The 23,432-nt window shown below is 39.5% G+C and overlaps 2 protein-coding genes across 5 annotated transcripts; one reads left to right on the top strand and one right to left on the bottom strand.

Annotated features, from left to right (window-relative positions):
- Positions 1 to 9,811: 9,811 nt before the first annotated feature.
- On the top strand, positions 9,812 to 17,065 carry kdm8 (lysine (K)-specific demethylase 8). 4 transcript variants are annotated; one of them, XM_059035418.1, is made up of 8 exons: positions 9,812 to 9,999; positions 10,657 to 11,226; positions 12,112 to 12,284; positions 12,684 to 12,816; positions 13,854 to 13,904; positions 14,578 to 14,727; positions 15,037 to 15,129; positions 16,574 to 17,065. In XM_059035418.1, exons 2-8 carry the CDS (start codon positions 10,762 to 10,764, stop codon positions 16,736 to 16,738), a joined length of 1,230 nt encoding a protein of 409 aa, XP_058891401.1. In that variant the 5' UTR covers positions 9,812 to 9,999; positions 10,657 to 10,761; the 3' UTR covers positions 16,739 to 17,065. The 4 variants fall into 4 exon arrangements, with proteins under 4 accessions (XP_058891401.1, XP_058891400.1, XP_034781748.2 ...); XM_059035417.1 differs by having other exon boundaries at positions 10,654 to 11,226; XM_034925857.2 differs by having other exon boundaries at positions 9,812 to 10,202.
- A 1,496-nt stretch (positions 17,066 to 18,561) lies between these two features.
- LOC117418323 (non-structural maintenance of chromosomes element 1 homolog) lies at positions 18,562 to 21,768 on the bottom strand. The gene is made up of 4 exons (XM_059035292.1): positions 21,646 to 21,768; positions 21,094 to 21,240; positions 20,006 to 20,089; positions 18,562 to 18,597 (listed from the first exon to the last, which is right to left on the bottom strand). Exons 1-4 carry the CDS (start codon positions 21,697 to 21,699, stop codon positions 18,562 to 18,564), a joined length of 321 nt encoding a protein of 106 aa, XP_058891275.1. The 5' UTR covers positions 21,700 to 21,768.
- Positions 21,769 to 23,432: the final 1,664 nt, after the last annotated feature.

The following is a 23,432-nucleotide window of genomic DNA, read 5'->3' as shown; positions in this document are numbered from 1 at the left end:
TCAAGATAAAGAAAGAAATCGGAGAGGGGTTAGAATCCAGCTGTGTCACACGTAAAAGAAATGTAGCTGTATGAAAAGCTTATCCAAAGTTAACAAAAAGTCACTGTCACAGAGTATATTTATTTATCAACTGAGAATCTATTGTACAATTCTACAAGCGGCAGTTGCATTGCATTGTTCACCGGATTAAAAAAAAAAACTCTCTGTTCAGGAATGGTTGCTAGTGTATTATCCAGTGTTGTCATTGTATTATCCAGAAATGCTATAATAAGCTTACTATGTCAGAGTCGCTCCCTTATCATGAAACTGCAGAAACATTAGCTTTCTTTCTCCTAGTCACAGCACTGTGGTACCAAAAAACGGCAGTGTTTTTTTGTGTATATATATATATTGCACATATAACATTTACAGCAAAAATCTAATAACAATCATTAGCAATAAATGCTACAGTATTTTCAGCCAGACGCTCTGGTGCCACTAAATTGAGATACAGAATGCAATTATTAGAAATTAATTTAATTTGCAATAATTTAAAATAACACAGTGTCGCCTGCAGCTCTAGCAATAGTGAGAAATTATAATTTAAGTTACAAAATGCAAAAATGGTTTTGAAACAAAATGAATTAGTAAGGTGAGACCGGACTTCACTTCCATCGACTTCCACAGGGGAGCGAACCAAAAGCATTGAAAGGCAGGAATTAACCAGATCTGGCATCCAGAAATGACAACTGAGAGCATTTTAATTCATTTCAAAAGGGATCAGAATTTAGATCATTTATCTTACAGAACGTCAAGACTGAGGTTTTCTTTACAAACGTTACTTCCCTCAGACTTAGATTTTTTAGTTTATTTTACTTGATGCCTATTTTAATACAGTTCTTTGCTATAATGCCAAACAGTTTGAGACTTTATTTTTTTGTCAAAAACCTAATTGCTTAAAGTGCAAGCTCCGAGACAGCAGCCAAAATGCATTCATAAATAAAGAAAAGCCTCTGAAATGGCCCTATGGTTTTAAATGGCCCTATGGTGTGTTCCAACCTGCTGAACACCTAACCCTGTTCCCCAGTGTGGATGTAGTTTAACAGCACAATACAGGGAACCAAGCAATGGCTCAAATAGCAAGCGGGAGTTGATGCAAAAATGCCATGATCACAGGCCAGCAAGGGAGTGAAATTGCGACAGAGCATAATGAAATACATACCTCAACTTCACCGGACAGCCAAAGACTCTAATAGAAGCAATGGGGTGAATTTCACGTGTTTAAGTAATACTATATATAGATGATGGCTCACAAATTGCTTGGTTCACAGAGAAGAAAAGCATGGGCAGTAGAGCAAGGTACTCGCCAGGGTACTCTATGCAGCTAGAGGATGGATAGCGGTACACCTGTCATACATGGTCATAGTCTGTGGGTAATTTGCTTGTTATGGGAACGGATACAAGTTTGCCTGCTGTTTGCAGGGTTTCCTTTCATTTATTTTATAAGTGAGCATCATGCAAGTCTGTTTGAAGTACCACCCACTTAAAGCAGTATAAGAGACAGGTCTCCCAGCCCACCACATCCTTGGAAAGCCTCCTAAGAGAGGGACTGATTGTGCCGAACTGTGTGCTGGCTGTGTCATGTGGCCTGCTTCTCACTGAGGTCTAAGCAGAGACCACCGAACCCATTCTAAATGTGACCCAATCTGGATTCAGTGCCAAACCTCCAGTGGAGCTCTCGCCCGCTGTGCCCCCTCATCCCCATGATGGCTTCGTTCAGTCAGGCTGCTTGCTCACCACAGCTGTTTTGTTTGAACTGTCCAGATGGGGAGAGGTCATATCATTGACACCAGCCCTTGAGGTTCTGGCACTGTGTAGCCGGTACGTTCTCGTTTGGTTTAGTGGTGATGAAATGTCGTGGCTCATAAATGCATTGAAAAAATAAAGTATAATCTACTCCTGAACATTGAAATTGCCACACAGGTGCAGAAAGACAGGCCACGATCTTTACCTGCTGGAGAATAAGATTAGGGTTAGGGTTAGGGTTAGGGTTAAGGTTAAGGTTAAGGTTAGGGTTAGGGTTAGGGTTAGGGTTAGGGTTAGGGTTAGGGTTAGGGTTAGGGTTAAGGTTAAGGTTAAGGTTAGGGTTAGGGTTAGGGTTAGGGTTAGGGTTAGGGTTAGGGTTAAGGTTAGGGTTAGGGTTAGGGTTAGGGTTAGGGTTAAGGTTAGGGTTAGGGTTAGGGTTAGGGTTAGGGTTAGGGTTATGGTTAAGGTTAGGGTTAGGGTTAGGGTTAAGGTTAGGGTTAGGAATAGGGTTGAGTTAATGTTAGGGTTAGGTTTAGGGTTTGGGTTTGGGTTAGGGTTTGGGTTAGGGTTAAGCTGTTTTGGTTTTTGTTTTCATTTTAAATCTAACCAACCTTCAATTGCATGCCGTAATTCAGTGCATCATTTGACCTTAATAAATAAGGTCAGTACTAAATGATCACCTTGCAAACACCCCCCGGAACCATAAATTGTATTTCTGTCAAAAAATGGGGAGGGGCGGTTAGAGTTAAATACTAATGTAGTAAATACATGTCCTCTTCAGTTCACAGATATATTCCCTTGCCTGAGAAGCTCTTGTATAACCCAGTTTACTAGACACTTATACTATTATTAATAATGCTGCACTACTGCCCTCTGCAGGCACTTTCATAAACATGTTTAGTAGCTGCATAACGATTAATAAAATTAACAATATCTTTCTGGATTTAAAAAACACACAGCCCGTCCCTCGCTTGAGAGCGGTGCCACGCATCCCAGCTGTGATGTGATTGAAATTGTTCAAATCCCTTCCGATCTGATGCAAGTTTGCACAGCACCAAGGCAGGTTCATTTCCTATCAATTCACCTTCCTGGGGCAGTTCAGCCCTGCTGATTCAATTCCACAAGCAGTGACAGCAGCCCCCACACAAAAAGACCTTCTTTCATTTCCTCTTTACAAGGGGCATATAATCCCAAGGTTCTTCAGTACACTCTGCAAGCCAATCCAATTCTCTTGTAATTGTTTCTCTAATTCAATTATTTTTCCTGGCTCTCGTGCACAGTAAACAATTCACCAGGCACACCCCAGCTTGCATGAACACATTCAGGGTTGGGGTTGGGGTTGGGGTTGTGATTGAGGTTACATTTGAGGTTGGGGTGGGCTTAGAGTTAGAATTACCACCAACGAAAATGTTAACTAACATGATAGCACTAAGCAACTTTACAGAAAGACAATTCTGGGATACCCAATTACTGTAATTAGTTCTGATGCATCAAAATAGGTTATACCTCTTAGTATATTAGGTTAATAGGTCTGTAGTGTTGAATGGTGTTTTCTTTCCAGACCTTTATGCAATGAATTCCATTAAAGATGTGTAACAGCAATCTGCTGGGTATAACAGCTAACAATATGAGTGATAGGATTGTGTTGTAGCTAAGCAAGTAAAATACTCACGCTTAGAGTTTTTATAGCCGTTTCTGCGTTTGAGTTGGTAACAGGGTTGGTGTCTGTTGAAAGGTCAATATTGTAAAGTTGAGGTAAGACTACAGTGCATTTTTTTTATTGGCCTAAATGCATTTCAGGCGACCCAGCAAAAAGGTTATGGTGGTATTACATTTTAACTGGGGACGTAACACGTTTTAGTCTGCATCCTTTTTACGAGACTAAAACCACAAAGCGTAAAGCAAACCTGTGTCATCTGCTTCAGAGTTTCTTATACTTATTAGTTGTAAGTTTCACAGGACATTTCACTTCATGTTTCACATGTGTTATACCTTGAGGGATTTCATGAGGTCCCATTAAAACTGTCACCAGACTTTTAGTGGGGTGCCTTAACCTTTAATAGCTTTTGGCCTGCGTGCATTCCAGAATGTACTGTGCATTCCAGAATGTACTGGCAGCACCGCAGTCATCTTTTATAATGACAGCTGTGCTGTGGACAGCTTGCATGGATCACTGAAGGCACAGACAGAAGTGATGGAGGCACCCGGCCAGTTAAACCCCTCGGGTCTGAGGCTTTGACGCCCCCCTTTTTCCTTGATTACCTTTGGCTCACAGACAGCATGCCACCCAGGGCCTGTTTTTAAGCCTCATGCAAAAGAATGCATAAGTCTAAGGATTAATGCAGCAAAATGTGTGTCTTTCAATGAGAAACACCTGAAAAATGGAAACACTCCCAAAAAGTGGACTATCACAATGTGCAGTTATCCATAGCGTTACAGTTTTGTCACCTGAGATGAAACTGTAGAGTGTGATAATTTACATTGTAATCAAAAGGGCAGATTTGGTGAAGCACATTGTAGCTTCCATAAGATGTCTATGCGGTTGTTGTTTTTTTTTTTTAATGCTGGGATATCCGGGGGAGACTGAAGCCTCGCAGAACCATCCTCCTTTGATGTCTCCATTGATACCATGAGGCAGTACATATGAAGCGCTCTCTGTGAAACAGATGCAAGATATTTCTCTGGATCCTGGCTGCTGCAGTCAAAGGTGTAGCATTTAAGTTCAGCGATTAATGAGCCCATTAGGGATCTATATCCACAGCAGCTGCATTAGCAAACAGTGATGCATCAGCTCATTCGGTTACAATGGCCCAGGAAAGGTTGTTTATTCCGATGCAGCCTCCTTTCCCCATCAATATTCAACAACAGCTTTATATAGGAAGAAGCTATCCGCATCACAAAGCTGATTACCCTCATTGTGACAATGCGGTGTAAACTAAACCACATAATGAAATGAACAAGGGCCTGCCAAGGTGGTGCTGACAACAGGAGGAAGATCAGCCCTTCTCTACCCTCCTCTAACATCCTCCTCAGTGCATGACCTGCAGTGTACTTTCTTCTAGCCTGGGAGCAATTGAATTCAATATTCTTATTGTGTTTTTAATCGCTTGAGGCCCAAGTGTAACCAGTAATTGAGCTGGCATTCCCAACTATATACAAAACTATTTATTCAATAGTCACATCAGCTAGGTTCTCATAAGTCAATATTATTTTAAAACAAATGTTTAAATGTTTTAGACCAACAACTACATTTAAGTAAACAAAACCAACACAAGTCATTTTTCACAGTCAACCAACAAGCCACGCCTGCGAAAACCGTATGTTGAATGCTACCCGATTAATAATTGTATTATTATCGTTTTGTTATTATTAGTTAATGCAGCACACAGCACCAGCAGTCCACCACAAACAGCCCTGTCTCGTCTGGAGACGACAGCTCACATTCAGAGACCATTCGACCTGCCCAAACCTCTTCAATTTGTGGGCCGATAGACACTCAAGCACTGGTTAGAAGTGTCTAAATTCACCAGTACTGAATTCCAGGCAGCGAAAGTTATGATTTCTTAGATAAGAGTCAAGCACGGCCTGAGTTTACAACTCAAAACATTTCTCTTTATAGCGGAAACCATATACTCAGGCTGGGGAGAGTTCTCCAGTAGTGTACTACAGTAATGCTATGCAATGTACTCGCTCTAATAGTTTACAAAAAAATTGGGGAATCGGCTTATTAAACTAATAAGCTGAGAGCTCAACAAATGGAGGGTTATATATATAAATATATAGAGAGAGAGAGAAAGAGAATTCAAAAACAGCAAACAGCTCTATATCTATAAGAGCCAACTTCCCAGCATTTCAGTATGTTTACATACCTTTGTCAAAGGAAAGTGTGTTTGAAAACAAACAGTGGAGGTGCTTATAAGCTTTGGATGTCATGGCAACCACACTCATTTATTTCTATTTAAATCTATTAACGTGATTGTGATGTCATTCTCCACATACTGTAATTGATGATGTAATGATCTACTATTCCTTTCTATTTAAACCTTCAGGCATCCTGGTACTGAGTTTATTTATCCATTTATTTTCTTTTAGTCTTCTATATTGTACATTGTCTAATTAATGTTTTTCTAAAACTACGAATTTTAGGTCATTCGTGTTCTGCTTGTTCTTTGTAAAGTGCTCAACCACTGGTTCATTTACTTTTGTATGTGTTATGTTTGATAGGTGATTCTGTATGCGTTTGTATAACGTTGTACCTGTCTCTCCTACATATTGAATTAGATTACATTCTTGGCATACTATGCCATAAACAAGGTTGCTAGTTTTGCATGAGGGATTTTCTAAGATTGAGTATTTCCTCTATTTGTGATTTCAATTTTATCTTTACAGATATATCTGCATACCTTACATGTGCTCTTACAGGTTTTAATGTCCTGTAATGTGTCTACAATCCTTTTATGTCTGCTATGTACCAAATTGTCAGCTACATTTGCATCCCTTCTAAAAGCCACAATCAGCGCTTTCAGAAATATATTTTTTTGCCATTTTCTCTGAATTATGAAGTATATGTAAATGCTTCCACACTACGTTTGAAATGCTGGGTAATAATTCAGAATATGTAATTATCAATGGTACTCTTTTAACCTTTTACTTTTTTTTATTATACACAGGTAGTTCATTATTTGCTAATTCGTGAAACTGGAAGAGATTCCTCTCCATGTGTCCATATTCCGAAAATGTCATCCAAGTATCTTATGTATTCTATAAGTTTCTGTATACTTTACCCAACAACATATCCTCCCATTTACTCATATATGTGCTGGTATTTTGTGAGCCCCTGAAAAAAAACGCAGAAAAGGAGCAAGCCTTATTATAAGCAAGAGTAAAACATTCATTGAATTAAAGTAAAACACTGAAGCCCGTGGCTGTCCTACACTTCTAATTGGCTAATTCCACGGAGTCACAAGACTCGCAATGCTGTACGTCACTTTGTGACCCCCCCATCGCACAGAGGAACAAGGCAGACGCCACCTTTAATCCTGCAGATTGACGGAGACGGGAACGGAAAGATAGAAAACAAAATGCTACAGACACCACTGTCCGTGCATTTGCACTCAACAATTACAGCGCGCCGCACGAATCAATTTAAAATGCTTAGGAATGTCCTTCTCAAGCAGAATGTATTAGGGTTATACTGGCATACAAATTCATTTACTCAACAAAGTAGGAGATTGTAAACGTGGCTGGCTGTGTCGTCCGTGCCCCCCCCTGGGGGAATGGCATTATGGGGCAAATGGAAGCCTTCTAACCAGTGTCACAGCATAAAGGACCCCCTTGTAACGTGAGAGAGCCTGGTAGAAAAGTTAATTAAATATAAAGGGAAAGTACATTTTACCCAACTTAATTCTGGGGGGGGGTTTTACCACTCGGAAGACTATAATTACAGGTTACAATTTGTATTGTTAAATGGGCCTTTAAATCCACATATACAGGGGAATTAGCATCTACATATAATATAGCAGGCTAAACTCAGAGAGGTGCATTTCATTTACTGCATTTTAAAAATATATCATTAAACTCATTTCCATGAACAAGATCAGGACAGATTTACAGGCAAGATTCGCAATAGCTAATACATATTAAAGGCAGCTGTTATGATGTTATTACTTTTGTCCCCAGTACAGACACTCCTTCACAGATCAGCTATCTGCATTCACTACTCATTGTCTTAAACAGCTGGTTAATATTCACCCAACAGCCGACACAATCACCAAGGGAGGAATTAACAAGAAATGAAGCACAACTAAACAGATGTTGTCATTTTAAAAATCAATCCATCCACTAAAAACAAACCACTTAGGATATGTCCAGAGATGTACAAGGCGGTGCTCGTTGGCACAAAAATACAACAACAAATCCAACAACCCCATTTGTAGCATGTTTGTGAATTACCTGTCGACTCGTTCACTGGGTTAAATAAAAAAATAAAAATAAAAACAAGCAACAGAAGTGAAAGGAAATTTGTTGTACTATATTTTTTATTATTATTATTATTTGAATGCACTCTGCGTGTTTATATTCCGTTTGGTGTGGTCATGTGCGTTTTAATAGGAGTTTGAACAATTTTCAGTTGAAGCAATTTGTGTGACGGCAAGCAATGTACAGTCATTTTGTTGATTAATGAAATAAAAATGAGACAGCAGCCATGGACGAGTGAGCCTATGCAAGGTAGTCTTACACCTCAGCCATTGCTGTTATACCAAGAAACAAATCACGGTTGCAATGGTACCATGGTGTACAGATGTATGACCTCAAATAAAATCAAGTTTTCATTATCTGTGAGTTTTAATTTAGCCAGGAATATCCCTACAGAGTTCATTTAAACAGCAACCACTAGAGACCGTGGACAACGCAAGGGAGACGGCACGTTTCTGAAGCCATGCTTTCATTGTGTTTGCAACTGGCATGCATATTAAACAGACTGCCTAGACCAGTACCTTTTAGCCAGATATCCTTCAAATCTGAGTAACCCAGCTTTTAATCGAATTCATTTCGACAGTGATGGATGATGTATCTCATATCAACTTAAAACCTTGACAGAAGTCCAGGAACTCTGGATGGGAGCTGAGGCAAGCCCACAATGACAAATCAGGCCCTTTCAATGGTCTTTCATGCACACAAACTTCATTTAGAGGTCATTCCCCTGTTATTAGAGGATCTCTGATTATTGCAACAAAAGGACGTGGTCAGATTAAAGAAGAGCCGTAAAGCTTGTATTCTAGAATTCGGTTTGGAATACGCACGTATTCCGAAGACAACACTGTACTGCAGACAAACAGCTGCTGCTGCTGCTGCATCCTGGTATCTAATCATTTAATGTATGTCGAACTCCAACGGTCTGGTTGCAGTCAGATTGTGTGATCTACAGCAAAGGTACCAGGATGCAGCCATTTATATGTAGGATTGTATTTGAAATACTTCTCTATCCAGACATAATACAAGAATCAAAATATTAATCTGCGCACTAAAAGGGAGACAGGTCATAAAGTTAATAAAGCCAATAAGAGGTAGGAAAATAGATGTTAAAACATGGGTTAGCACTCCTTTTGAATAGGCAGACTACTTTGACAAATCTGCTAGACTGTTAATTTATGTGAACTTTGTGAAAGTCAAAAAAACAATCAAAGGGATGGAACTGATTACCGCATGTTGTAAGGAGGTAAATGAGTTGTGTGATCTGCTAAAACTGATTATCAAAAGTCCCATGTGAGATTAGAAGATCCCAGCACTAGCCCAGGTGCTTTTCTCCTTGAAACGCGTTCTCTCTCTCGCTAATGCACCTCTGACACTTTTAGAAGTCACTGCTGAGTTCGGGCGAGCATGTGGAGCTGCAGCTTCGTTATGAGATTATACTGCAGGAAGAAAGGAAAAATAAAAACCTACACCGCTGACTCAGAAAGAAATGATGTGTTTAGAGAAAGGCCAGATGGTTCTGTACAGATTTTACAATTACATCATAATGCTTGGAGAAGTTACAGTAAGAATTTATCAAATCTGATGTATTTTATTCCAAATAAAACATACTTTCCTGAACTAATTTCCAATTTAGCTCTCCTAGCTGGTCTGCTATCCTCCCAGACTCCCCTCTCCAATGCAATAACCCCCTCCGGCTGCATCAATCTGTTCATAAACATTCTTTTACAGCGGTGACAATACGACTCACATTGCACAGCAGTGTGATCCATTCCTGGTTTTACTAGGAGTTTAATGAGACACAGCTGAGGTTGTTACCTCTACACACTGGGGCTAATCAGGTTCATAAATAATGCCATCGTATCAGATAATATTATGGTGAGAAAAATGATGATTAGCAACATGGATATACAACTGGATTGCTTGATGGTGCTTTAATTTAAAAAAAAAAAATTATGCACATCGTGATTTTCATTAAAAAAAAAAAAAAAAACATTTTGCATTGATTGAACTTGAACAGCAACGTCATAAATAAGACAATCCACCCGAATATCACTGTTAAATTGCAGATGCATGCCGATAAACTTACTCACACATTACGTTGTGAATCTCACCCAAATTCCCTTCGGAAACTGCCTGTAATACTTGGACCAAGCTGCAGAAGGGCAGTACATCAAAAGGCGTCGTTTCCACACGGACAACATTTTATGCAGCACAAGTAATTTTGTGTATAAGTTAAAGGTGGGTTTTAAACCTCGGAGTTTCAGTGTTTGTAACTGGAATGTGTGAGTAAACAGTTTTGCAGCACATACCGTTCGTATACAAACAATCAGCTAAACCATGCGATTACTTTTTAAAGCATGCTGCGGTACAGTTGCGTTGCGTCATAGTAGGCGCTATTTAAGAAAGAATTACTTTGGAATACTAAGAACGAGTGATTAAAGGTAGGTAAAGGTTACAGTAAATTAGTAGTCAACATGAGTAAATAAAAGTGTCTAGTGTCAGACTAAGGATAGGTATATAAACAGTATCTATAACACTGCAAGTGTCGTTCTGTTTCCACTTTACCGTACTGCATATGCAACGCTTTAGATTTCCACTAGCGTTAATATCATCGCCAGTAATGCATCCCTGACTCTGCTGTCAACTCATGATGTAGACACGTTGAGGTCAGCTACTGTAGCAAAATCACTATTGTATAGTTTCTTTAAAACAAATAAAAAAAAAAAACATGTATCTCTTCTAAAACTTGAACACAGTATTTCTGCATGGCATTCTTAAAGTTGTTAAAATTTGAATGGAGTGCCTGACTCAGAGGAATGGCTTTATTTGGCTGCACTTCATTATTCAATCTTCAACGGGTCAGTCACATGACGTAACTTTTCTTGTCTCCAGTAGCAGCTGGGGAGACACTTCAGATGGAAGTGCCTAATTAAGAACTCCCCAACTACAAACACATTTATGTGATATAATTCAGAAGACCAACAATAAAAAAAAAAAGAAATGTCCAGTAGTCTCTGGATAGAGATAAAGTCAGCCTTGCCAGCCTCCAAAGCAGAGTTTGCATTGGACTTCAGCGAGAAGATAGACTCTAGCCTGGTCTCCCTGCTTCTGCAAGCCAGGGAGTTGCTGTATGAGGGTGCAGACGCTGCTGCAGAATGCCTGCAGACCAGTCAGATCATTCTCGACTACTCCTGGGAGAAGCTGAACACGGGGACGTGGAGGGATGTGGATAAGGAGTGGAGGAGGGTTTACTCGCACGGCTGCCTCTTTAAGGCAGCATGTCTCTGTCAGTCAGGGGCATCCCAGGACAGTGTTGCTGAAGCCATCAAGACCTGTGATCTGGGACTGTTGATGGGAGCTGCAATAATGGACAACGTCCTTGGAAGACTGATCAACGTCCTACAGAAACATGTTCCTGGGAGAAAGAGGGCATTGCATGATGAAGACCTCGATGAAAGCAGGAAGGTGAGGGGCAAGATCTCAGATTCTTGTTGGTTATCCACACTAGCTGGTTTGAAGGTGGTTCACTTAAACTGAATGCTTTATTCATGAACAGGGAAGAACTGTATAAACACTGTCTATTATAGTCAGGTACACTAATCAAAGATCATTTAGCAGTTGTGTAAACTGTACAGCTAGGGGTGCAATATCCATGGCTAAACGTGCAAGGATTAATTCCCTCGGCTGGCAAAAACCCTAAGATATTCTGTGGTTAATGTCGGAATAGTTTCTGTCATTACCCGCGATTTCCTTGTGGTGCTGACTGCAAGGTTCAGTCAAATTCACATCACATTTGTCAGATCAGATTGCCCCGTATTGATACTGAGAACCTCATTTACCTCTTTACAGCTAGGAACGTTAACCCTAATTGAGTACCAAACCTGTGCAGTGTATAGTGGCATGACCTTAACTAAATGAAAACGCACTGATCAAATTAATGAAAGTTCAACAATTCCCTCTGATTTGTGCACAGTTTAAAATGAACCCTAGCTGTCAAATCAGATCAATGTCGTCTTTTTTTTTTTTTCTCTCCCTGATGAAATTGGTTCCCATAACAGGAGGCTGTGTGGTCCAGTGGTTAAAGAAAAGGGCTTGTAACCAGGAGGTTCCCGGTTCAAATCCCACCTCAGCCACTGACTCATTGTGTGACCCTGAGCAAGTCACTTAACCTCCTTGTGCTCCGTCTTTTGGGTGAGACGTAGTTGTAAGTGACTCTGCAGCTGATGCATAGTTCACACACCCTAGACATTGTGAGTCACCTTGGATAAAGGCGTCTGCTAAATAAACAATAATACCCAAACAAGCACATCATTACTGTATGTATTTTTCACGATTGCTCATTGTTTACAGAAACCAAGGACAGAATCTGTTGTGACACCAGGAATTAAACCAGAAGCAGCAGTTTCCAGGATTCATTGCCCTTCGCTGGAGCACTTCAGAACAAATTACTTGATTCCTCAGAAGCCTGTTATAGTACAAGGCATCATAGAGCACTGGCCGGCCTTAAAGGAGCGTCAATGGAGGTAATGGTTCTCTTCAGTGTGTCAAAGAGCAGTAGACCTGCATGGCTCTGCACCCAGCTCAAATTAAGTAAACCTATCTCCCAACAGACCCTCTCTTTATGAGGCTGTTGTAAGCATAACAAGTCTTTTTGGAAAGCAAATTTGACCGTCTGCTCTGTACAACTGAAAACACTTAAAAGTCCAGTACAATAATACTGTATGAGACTGTGCGTTATTAGGTTGAGTACTTTTGACTGTGTTTAAACTAAAAACTGCATTAAAAAGCTTGAAAATGAATCGTTTTGAGGCCAGAGACGACAGCCGATGAATTGCAGGAGTTATCAGCAGAAACAGTCAGTTGTAAAGACTGAGCACACTTCATTAATATGAGTGCTGTGTTTATGCAATGTATCCCTCCAGCATTGGCTACATCCGACAGGCAGCCGGGTGTCGGACTGTCCCTGTTGAACTGGGCTCCAGATACACTGATGAAGAATGGTCACAGACACTGCTGACAGTGAATGACTTCATAGACAAATACATTCTCTGCCAGGTCCGTACCTACTGCATTCCTATAGAATACTGCTGCTACATGTTTGTTACTCAGTGTATTGTTGCATCAAATGGGATTATATATATATATATATATATATATATATATATATATATATATATATATATATATATATATATAACCTATCTTTTCTTTCTACACAGCTGAGGGGCTTTTGTCCAAAACATCCTGAAATACATTTTAAATCATTTAAACCTTCTGTGTACATCCAAAAACATTTTTTTTCATTTGTGTACACTGCAGTTATACCACCTTTCAATCGTTCATAAATATGTATATTTTTAATTACACATGGATGAAGGCTATATTTGCATCCTGAGCCATTCTAAAATAAAGGCTTTATACCACAGCAGTGACATCAAAAAGTAATTCCTCTAGAGGAAAATATACTTGAACTTTGACCCATTCAACTCCTCGAGACCTTTCAATTCAAACACAAAATGTCTCGTTTTCAAACACTCGACAACACCCACAGTACAGAAATGTTCATTAATGATCAACAAAATGAGAATACGTAAAAAAAAAAAAATGATGTCAAGCTGGTTTATTTGTATCTCAGAGAAACGGATAACGACATAGAACGTCTGTACAGCACTGAAACAAACGCTGAAAAAAACCAAACTGTTCTGCTGAACCTCGTCCATGTATTATAAAAACTAATAGATGGGCCTCTTCAGTGAGTTACAGGAAAACAATTCCATCTCGGGTTTCTGTGACAGTTTATAAAGTACTCGACCTTCGATCTCGTAATTTATGACGTCACAGAAACCCTAGATAAAATTATTTTCCTGTAACTCACTGAAGCCCATCTATTATTCGATATGTATGTGTGTGTGTGTGTATAAAAGGTGTTATACATATGTGTTAACATACCCATAGGAGTTGTAGTGTACATGTAGTTTGTTGATACCTGTTCATAAACATGCTTCTACACTGTATTGTATTTGAATGTATATCAATCTATATCTATATAAATATTCAAATCCCGTCTATGGCTTTGTTTCACTCATTGGCAGGACGGAGAGCGCTGCATGGGATACTTGGCTCAACATCAGCTGTTTGATCAGGTACAGCAGGAGCACTTCTGCATTGGCTGAAGAGCTCTTCATCATTAACAAGCTTCCAACTGTGTGATACGCAGGGATATCGAAAACCATCAAGCATACTTCATTCGTACCTTTCAAATACATTTCATTATCAGTTTACTGTGTTTGGATACTCTGATAGATTGCAACACACGTTCTGCTTCCTTTCTCTGTGTTCCAGTAACTGGTGAGCTTCTAGACTGAGGAGCTTTAATTTGGCTCTTTGTTTCCTGGGGGGGAAGCAATTTGTTTGGGGGGACTGGGGTTCATGGCTGGCAATTTTAGGGCTTACTTCGTTCACAATGTGTTTGGAATGCATTGGGCTTTAACTCCCAAGTGTCCAGTAGTCAGATATTGGCAATGGTTTGACGTTTAAACCACATGACCGGGCGTTGAGCCAGGCATTCATACAACGGGGTCTGCTAATGAGCCTCTTACTGCCGATGTGAAGTTGGGGGTAATTCAACCTTCATATTTCCGACCACCAATGTTATGCTGTTCCTGTTGATGTCGTGGTTTCCTCAGTAGAGTTCATTCAGTAATAACAATCTCTGATATTGCAGGGACACATTATGCGTCTGCTGTATCAACACAATTGTTTTAGTGGACACTTAATATCGCACACCCTCGTTGTCTCATGTTTTGTGAAAAACAGATACCGGAACTGAAGCGGGACATCTGTATTCCAGACTACTGCTGCCTGGGGGAAGGAGATGAAGAGGACATAACTATAAACGCCTGGTTTGGGCCAGGAGGGACTGTCTCTCCCCTGCACCAGGATCCCCAGAACAACTTTTTAGCACAGGTAGTGGGACCTTAATGTTGTTGAAGCGGACACCCTGGGATCCTTCAAGAAGCTGCTTGATGAGATTCTGGGATCAATAAGCTACTAACAACCAAACGAGCAAGATGGGCCGAATGGCCTCCTCTCGTTTGTAAACTTTCTTATGTTCTTACTTGTGTGAGTGCGAGGAGAAATGAAACAATGTGTTACTGTATGATGGAAAACAGTATTATAGGCTTAAGTGTTACCACTGTATATGGTCATTTGTAGATCTGTTTCAACTCATTTTATTCTTCTTGAATAATAATACAATGTTTTTATTTATTACAGGTAGTCGGAAGCAAGTATATTCGCTTGTACTCTCCAGATGAAACTGAGAAGTTGTATCCCCACCAGAGTCAGCTGCTTCACAATACTAGCCAGGTATCAATAATAGGCGTAATATATTGCAGCAATGGACATTGACCTTGTTTTTGTTCTCATGGTGGATTGTCTAGAGTTTTCTGCTGTTCTTTGGGTGTAAGAATATCTTTCAGCAAAATAGCATTTACTTAATTTCTTTTTATGCAAAATTTCTGTCACTGCTAAAAATGCCTTTTTTTTTTTTTCTTTTTTTTTTTGTAACAACAATTTTGTACCAGTATTTTTTTTTTTGTTGTCATACTGGTAGTGATTCTTAGGGAAAATCCTTGAACACAAAGGTTTTCCCGTTTGGGTTATCCCCACTTTGGGGACAAATTGGTAACCACTACTCTAGAGACACCAAAACAAGAAGGCAGAGGAATGATTCATGTATGCTGACTATAGGACCCCCTTTATAATGCTGTAATCAGTTAAGAGTGCTGTGTGTGTACTGCCTCTAATGGAATTATGGAGCCATGACCATTCCACCTTATTTACAGAGCTTTAGTTAAATGAAGGGGAAGTTTGTCCAGTTATTAGTTAGTTCAGTAGTATGATCAAGATCTATACTATGAATTTAGTTTAAAAAGGTTAACCTTTTGTGTTGCATGCTATTTTGGTATGGTGATAACATCTTACAGGAAATGCCTTCAGAGCTTGTTTTTTTACTCTTAGCTAACCTTTTATATATATAAAATACATAAGCATAAGTCACTATGCCTTTAAACAGCAGCAAGTATAATTGCTAACAATTGCATCTACAGATGTCCCAGTAGCAAGATTAAGGAGAATAACAGAATGGGGAAAAAAAAAAAAATTCTTGTTCCACAGCAGGATTTGATTTTTCAGTCAAGCAAAAGGAAGCGAGGTCTAAAACAATCCTCAGGGACCTTGTACTTGCTGGTACCACTGATCTCGGTAGCTGCACTAAATCAACAGTATTATATTTTTCTTTCACTGTGAATTCCAATATTTACAATACACTTGTCTCGTAACTCCCATCATTAGCCCTAAAATAAGATGTCTACCACAACTACCAGAATTCATCATCAGTCCTAAAATAAGATGTCTACCACAACTACCAGAATTCATCATCAGTCCTAAAATAAGATGTCTACCACAACTACCAGAATTCATCATCAGTCCTAAAATAAGATGTCTACCACAACTACCAGAATTCATCATCAGTCCTAAAATAAGATATCTACCACGACTACCAGAATTAGTTTAATCTTGGCCATTGACATTATTTATTAGTTATGTTTTTTCTAGAAGATGCTACTGCTATTACCAGAATGGTAGTGCTTTTTGCATTTACCGGTGCAAATGCAAAACACAGTAACATTGTTCCACGCCCCAAGTACAGTTGCATGTTAACAGTACCAAGAGGTTTATTGGATACGAGTTCAGTGATGTCCTCTTCATTGCATTATTTAATACAGGTAATTGGTTTGTTGTTTTCTAGGTGGAGGTTGAAAACCCAGATTTGCAGCGGTTTCCAGATTTTGCGAAGGCCCAGTTTCAGGAGTGTGTTCTCCACCCAGGAGAAGTTCTTTTTATCCCTGTGAAGTATTGGCATTATGTGCGATCCCTTGATATCAGCTTCTCTGTCAGTTTTTGGTGGTCTTGACAAACACTACTAAGACAAAATAGTGGTTCGTTAATTTGTCCACAGGGGTGGTATTTACCAAATACATGAAAACACATTTACTGTGTTTCATCTTTGACCTTTGTTTAAACTTCTGTAAGAGGGGCTCTTTGGGGACAGTTATTGGTGTAATAAAATAATTATAGTCAGCTTTCAGTTGGTCTATTAACTTGCACAAGGGCTGCTTGCCTGTCAAGGCCTGTTAATTGCTGGGCCATAAAAAAAACAGTTGGGAGTCCTTGTGGCTGGCTTGAGGAGATTTAAAAGTGTTTGACCCCTTGCAGATTTAAAAGCGTTTGACCCCTTGCAGATTTAAAAGCGTTTGACCCCTTGCAGATTTAAAAGCGTTTGACCCCTGGCAGATTTAAAAGTGTTTGACCCCTGGCAGATTTAAAAGCGTTTGACCCCTTGCAGATTTAAAAGCGTTTGACCCCTTGCAGATTTAAAAGCGTTTGACCCCTTGCAGATTTAAAAGCGTTTGACCCCTTGCAGATTTAAAAGCGTTTGACCCCTGGCAGATTTAGATTTAAAAGTGTTTGACCCCTTGCAGATTTAAAAGCGTTTGACCCCTTGCAGATTTAAAAGCGTTTGACCCCTTGCAGATTTAAAAGCGTTTGACCCCTTGCAGATTTAAAAGCGTTTGACCCCTTGCAGATTTAAAAGCGTTTGACCCCTTGCAGACTTAAAAGCGTTTGACCCCTTGCAGACTTAAAAGCGTTTGACCCCTTGCAGATTTAAAAGCGTTTGACCCCTTGCAGATTTAAAAGCGTTTGACCCCTGGCAGATTTAAAAGCGTTTGACCCCTGGCAGATTTAAAAGCGTTTGACCCCTGGCAGATTTAAAAGCGTTTGACCCCTGGCAGATTTAAAAGCGTTTGACCCCTGGCAGATTTAAAAGCGTTTGACCCCTGGCAGATTTAAAAGCGTTTGACCCCTGGCAGATTTAAAAGCGTTTGACCCCTGGCAGATTTAAAAGCGTTTGACCCCTGGCAGATTTAAAAGCGTTTGACCCCTGGCAGATTTAAAAGCGTTTGACCCCTGGCAGATTTAAAAGCGTTTGACCCCTGGCAGATTTAAAAGCGTTTGACCCCTGGCAGATTTAAAAGCGTTTGACCCCTGGCAGATTTAAAAGCGTTTGACCCCTTGCAGATTTAAGTTTGGTGATAATGACTTTGACCAACTGTCTGTAAATGTTATTACAACGGGATATTAAAATGTAGTGCTGTTACATTTTAACATACCTGGATAGTCTTATATTGAATCACAATAGAAACACCAGATGTCTTTGAAGTATGCTTTATTCTTTTTTTTCTTACGCAGTTCGTGAAATAACAAACTAAAAATAAACTAAAAATATCTTCACTTTCTCAGCATGCTAGAGCGTGGTGTTTTAGGTGGATGGAGCCGAGTTTTCTGTACGCTGTTCAAAGCTCCAGACTCAACTATAGAATAAACATGGCTTAAACCTGACCATACTTCAAGATATGATTCATGGACAATAAATGCACTTCTTGCTGCAACCAATATAATCAGGATTTTATCTTGTGTTATCTTAGTTTTCCACAGTACGGTTAATGCTTGTTTTAGCTATACACACATTTCTTGACATTGAAACAGTAAACCCACCCCCAGTGCATTGTCTCCCAACTTTGCATCTGAACTAGATAGGCTGTACAATTCGTTATTTGCATTGCTAGTTTTGTCCTTCAACAGTTTTTACTTGACTACTGAAACAGAAAGACATAAATGGATATGTTGTTTTTCCAATAGCACCAGTTCCAGTATAATGCTGTTCAGTGTTCAAGCCTATACCAGTTCTCCTTTAGCTACTCCAGGATTGCCCTGAAGGACAAACGCAGAATTCATTTGTCATGCCTCCAGCTGTTAATACTTACAAAGCACTGGCTGCTAAGAACATGCATTTTACAGATTATATTAGATCGCTACGCGTTTTACAGATTGTTCTCGGCAATAAAACGGTTAGTTTACCTGGAATCTCATGAGGCCAGAACTCGTTGCATGCAGGACAGTGGGGTTCAGTGTGACCTCAAAAATACCTTGCTACACAAGGCACGTGCATTTTTATTCCACACAAGGGGTTTTCACGCATCTGGCTCTGTAAGCAAAACAAAAATTGAATGCAATGTAACTCCCATATAAAGGTATATGTGTGCCTTTACTGTCTTATACAATGTCAGCTTAGGTCAGGATGATACAAAGTGACAGGACAGGGAGTCTAATAAACAGATATTAATGCATCACTATTTGAAGTAAAGAATTGCAGAGAATGAACTCCTTCCTCGTGTGTCACTCTTGGTCTGTATTGATAAAATAAAACTGTAGGGTTTGGCCATGGTCTACTTACAGAACAGACGTATAAAATGCAGGTTTGTGCTTCTGTTTATATCTCTTAAATGTGACTGTTCTTGTATAGTTTTAATCAAGATTATAGTAACAACAACTTTGGGTGAAAACCCAATAAGTAAGTCGACCCTCTTGCATTTACTGCTTTAGAGAACAATTGCAATATTACTCAATTCATGTTTTTGTTTTTATTTTTATTTTTTTTTGAGAGGTGAATCAGTTTTTCAGATGACCAGGGCTTCATTTTTGTCTCTTTTCTTAATGAAATTCTTCCGTTTTAATTTTATTTGCACTGCATCTCAGCCACCGCATGCAATTATCTATGTACTGTACAACTCCAGCAGCATTAATCTTTGTCATGTTAATGTTTTCTTCCACTGCAAAGGAAATTACATTTAAAAAATGTACTGCAAGTTGTACATTTCAAGAAGATGCAATCAAAGGGAAGGAAGTCTCATGACATGACTGCAGCTGTGAACATTAATTACAGATGGGTATCAGGGGGCAGAACTGTGTTAACCGTTTACCCTTTTTGCATCCAGAGTTCAAAACAAGTTTACGCGGAAGCAGAAATGATTCTGCTGCGACAGCTACGCAGGTCTTGTGTAAAATGGGGTTGGCATTGTTCCTAATGTATAAAAACGCATCGTAAAACCGCGCAGCGTGACTGCCAGTCATTATCCAGAATGGGGACCTTCAGTAAATGAGCATGGAAACTAAAAAACGCCCTTTTCACCCCTGTACAGAACGATTTACACTTCAGTGCATGTTGAGAAAAAGAAAAACTAGCAGACAGTGTCATTCTTTAATGAAATCCTGGGGTTAAACCTTGATCATTTTATATATATATATATATATATATATATATATATAACAAACCACTTACCTGTATTGCGGTGTTGTGACAGGTGTTACCCAGTTTGACTAGATCCTGGTACATATTCTGTATGTACTGTCCATCTCCATTTTTCTAATAAAATAAAACAGGAACCGTTTTTAATATGACAAAAGCAAATAAAATAAAATAGAACCCTGTTTTATCTGACTTGTCTTTATCTTATCTGAAAATAAAGCCCTTCTCTCAAGCTTGGCAGAGTAACAGGAATGACAGGTGCACTTGCCATGTGAAAACACCAGTTTGGAAGGGTTTCACCTGTCCCCATTTACCAAATATACTGGCTGCTCCCAAAGTATGCAGTTAACTTTTATTGTCCACTATTTAAAGTACATTACCAGCTATAACTGTTTAGAATTACCTCCTTTTCACTGAGTATGTCATGTAACAAAGCTAATAGGTCATAATAGGGGCTCCCGTGTGGCTCTTCTGGTAAAGGCACTCCATCCGGAATGCAGGATGCGCCCTATAGCGCCTGCGGGCCGGCCTGTACACAATTCAGAACTGCGTGGTCCTCCGACCCTGTAAGTTCTGAGATGGCTGCACGGCGGGCTTGCAGAGCGAAAAAAAACGGATGGCTGACGGCACTCGTTTCGGAGGACGCGAGTGCTTATTAACATCTCTCCCGAGTTAGTTCAGAGGTTGCAGTGGTGAGTCAGGTTGAAAAATAATTGGACATTCCAATATTGGGAGAAAATCAGGAAAAATGATGAATAAAAATAATTGTGAAAAAAAAAAAAGATTTCTTCTAAATACACACGATTTCTTCTAAATACCTTCTGAATGTTATGATTCATCAAGTGGTCTCTAATCATACGGTTACTTTTGCCTTGGTTCTGATACCCTCACATACCATAAGGCATGCCAGTACTAAGTTCAACTCCAACCAAATCCGCAGTTCTCAAAATATTTCTTAAATTGTGTGCTTTACTTTTACAGGTGCTCTCCACTATCCTCCACTGTTGCAGGTGATAAAGTAAGTCTATTGCAGATTCCCGTGGGGGTTACACAGTAAATAGTCAAATCATTTTACAGACAGAAAAGATTATTTTTATTTCTTCCATTGTCCCTTATTTTACCTCACAGAGCCACTTGTCTACGACCAGCCTTTGAAGAACCACTTCTACTTCTTTCTTTTTCATTTTCTTTGACTGGAGTTTATGTGCCAGGTTTAAATAGTCTGTGGAGCAGGCCGTTCCGTTTTCAGATTCAGCAATCAGGTCCATCTAAAAATCAAAATGAAACAGAACCCGTCAGCTGAAGCAGACAAACTACTATGCATAACATGAATAAAGGATTTGACAAATCACAGAAGGCAATTTCCCCTCAAATCTGCCCCCCCCCCCCCCCTCCCTTGCAGATAACAAAAATCAGAGAAAAACAGTAGTGCAAATTAAAAGAACGGTGCCTCAGTAAAACTGTGCTCACTGCTTTTCTGAACAACTCTAATTCATTGTCTGAATAATCAGATCTTGTTATTTCTGTATCCACAAGATTCACCTGCAAGGAGAAATCATTAGGCATACAAGTTAGAAGAGTAATATACAGAATGTAAGCTGGGAAATCGTCGGAGGCAAGGATGCAAGGATTTACAGAAAAAAAACAACACATAACAACAACCCCCGACTTACCAGAGCATAATACTGCTGGCCATCTTCCTCGGACATCCCCTTTCTGATCTGCATAAACAGTGGCTGGAGGTGTGTATTGATAATGTTGACAAACTCATCCAGCTTATCAGGAGCAGAATTCACTGTAGCTTAAAAGAATGCACCGAAACATTGAATATCTTATAAATAAAATAAATCATCCATTTTAGAAAAGGAAGACAACATACCAATTTCCAACCCTGACCGCTGTCTTCTTCAGTTATACAGCCATAATACAGAAGGGCAGTGTTAAGGCAATTACCTGGCAGCAGTGGCTGCTTCAGAGGGTGTTTACTGCTATAGGGCAGCAGTGTGGAGTAGTGGTTAGGGCTCTGGACTCTTGACCGGAGGGTTGTGGGTTCAATCCCCAGTGGGGGACACTGCTGTTGTACCCTTGAGCAAGGTACTTTACCTAGATTGCTCCAGTAAAAACACAACTGTAAAAATGGGTAATTGTATGTAAAATAATGTGATATCTGTATAATGTGAAATAATGTATAATGTGATATGTTGTAACAATTGTAAGTCGCCCTGGATAAGAGCGTCTGCTAAGAAATAAATAATAATAATAATATTATAAACCCAATGTTCCAATACAAAATGAACATTTGGCAGATTTAAAACAACAACAAAAAAAAACACTGTTTTGTGGGAGAGGCTGTTCGACAATGTATCATATATTGCTGTTACTGCTTTCATACTGATTATAACACTATAAAATACTGTACAGTACTAGCATACTAAAAAAAAACATCACTGTTCCTTTTTAAGCCAAACACTTAAGGAGCAGAGTCTCTTTTATTTGCCTTTTCTGTATGCATAGTCACAGACCTTTCTAGTGCAAGCAGAAATGATGTATTGCCATCATAAGGACAGAATTACACATGCTTAACAGGTCCACAGATAATAGTGTACATAGCCCAAAACGTATTACTTTGACATCTTGTACCTTCTACTAAAAGCTGGAATAGAATTGAAAGGAATATCTTAAATACACACACGGTAAAATATTAGAAATGTGTGTATAGGCTTTTAACACCTGGTACCTCCAGACCTACCACTGACCTTTTTTTTTAAATATGCATGACCCTTTGGGACACTTTCTAAGACAGCTTTAATGTCTAAAGTGATTCTATGTATGTCTGCATCTATCAAATAAGTGTTTGCCAGCTAACTGCTTTTTATCTTCAGGATGTTTATGGGCTTAGCTGTGGTGAACAAAGTAGCACATTAACAACCATAGGTAGCAAAACAGAAGCAGATTACATGTTTCTGTTGAGGTGCTAATGTGAAGCTATTTCTGTGTCAGGTGAAGAGTCTGGGTCAACAGTACAGATGTCACATCAGTGATGGAAATAAGATTCCTGTTGCATAGCAGTTTCATCTATTCCAGGTTTTAATACGAGCTGGTGTGTCTTAGTAAACTCCTAGTATAACAAGGAACAGATCAAACTGCTATGCAATGAGAGCCGTATTCCCATTCCTGCATATATTATTATTATTATTTGTTTATTTAGCAGACGCCTTTATCCAAGGCGACTTACAGAGACTAGGGTGTGTGAGCTATGCATCAGCTGCAGAGTCACTTACAATTACGTCTCACCCGAGGGAAGGAGCACAAGGATGTTAAGTGACTTGCTCAGGGTCACACAATGAGTCAGTGGCTGAGGTGGGATTTGAACCGGGGACCTCCTGCTTACAAGCCCTTTTCTGGGGTGTCTGTATCTGTCATACAAAAGCCTTTGTAATACAAAGTAAATGAAAACCAA

The sequence above is a fragment of the Acipenser ruthenus genome, chromosome 13 (genome assembly GCF_902713425.1).
Source record: "Acipenser ruthenus chromosome 13, fAciRut3.2 maternal haplotype, whole genome shotgun sequence".
Classification (NCBI taxonomy): domain Eukaryota; kingdom Metazoa; phylum Chordata; class Actinopteri; order Acipenseriformes; family Acipenseridae; genus Acipenser; species Acipenser ruthenus.
Note: the sequence above shows the minus strand (reverse complement) of the source record. Positions and strands in the feature narration are given on the sequence as shown.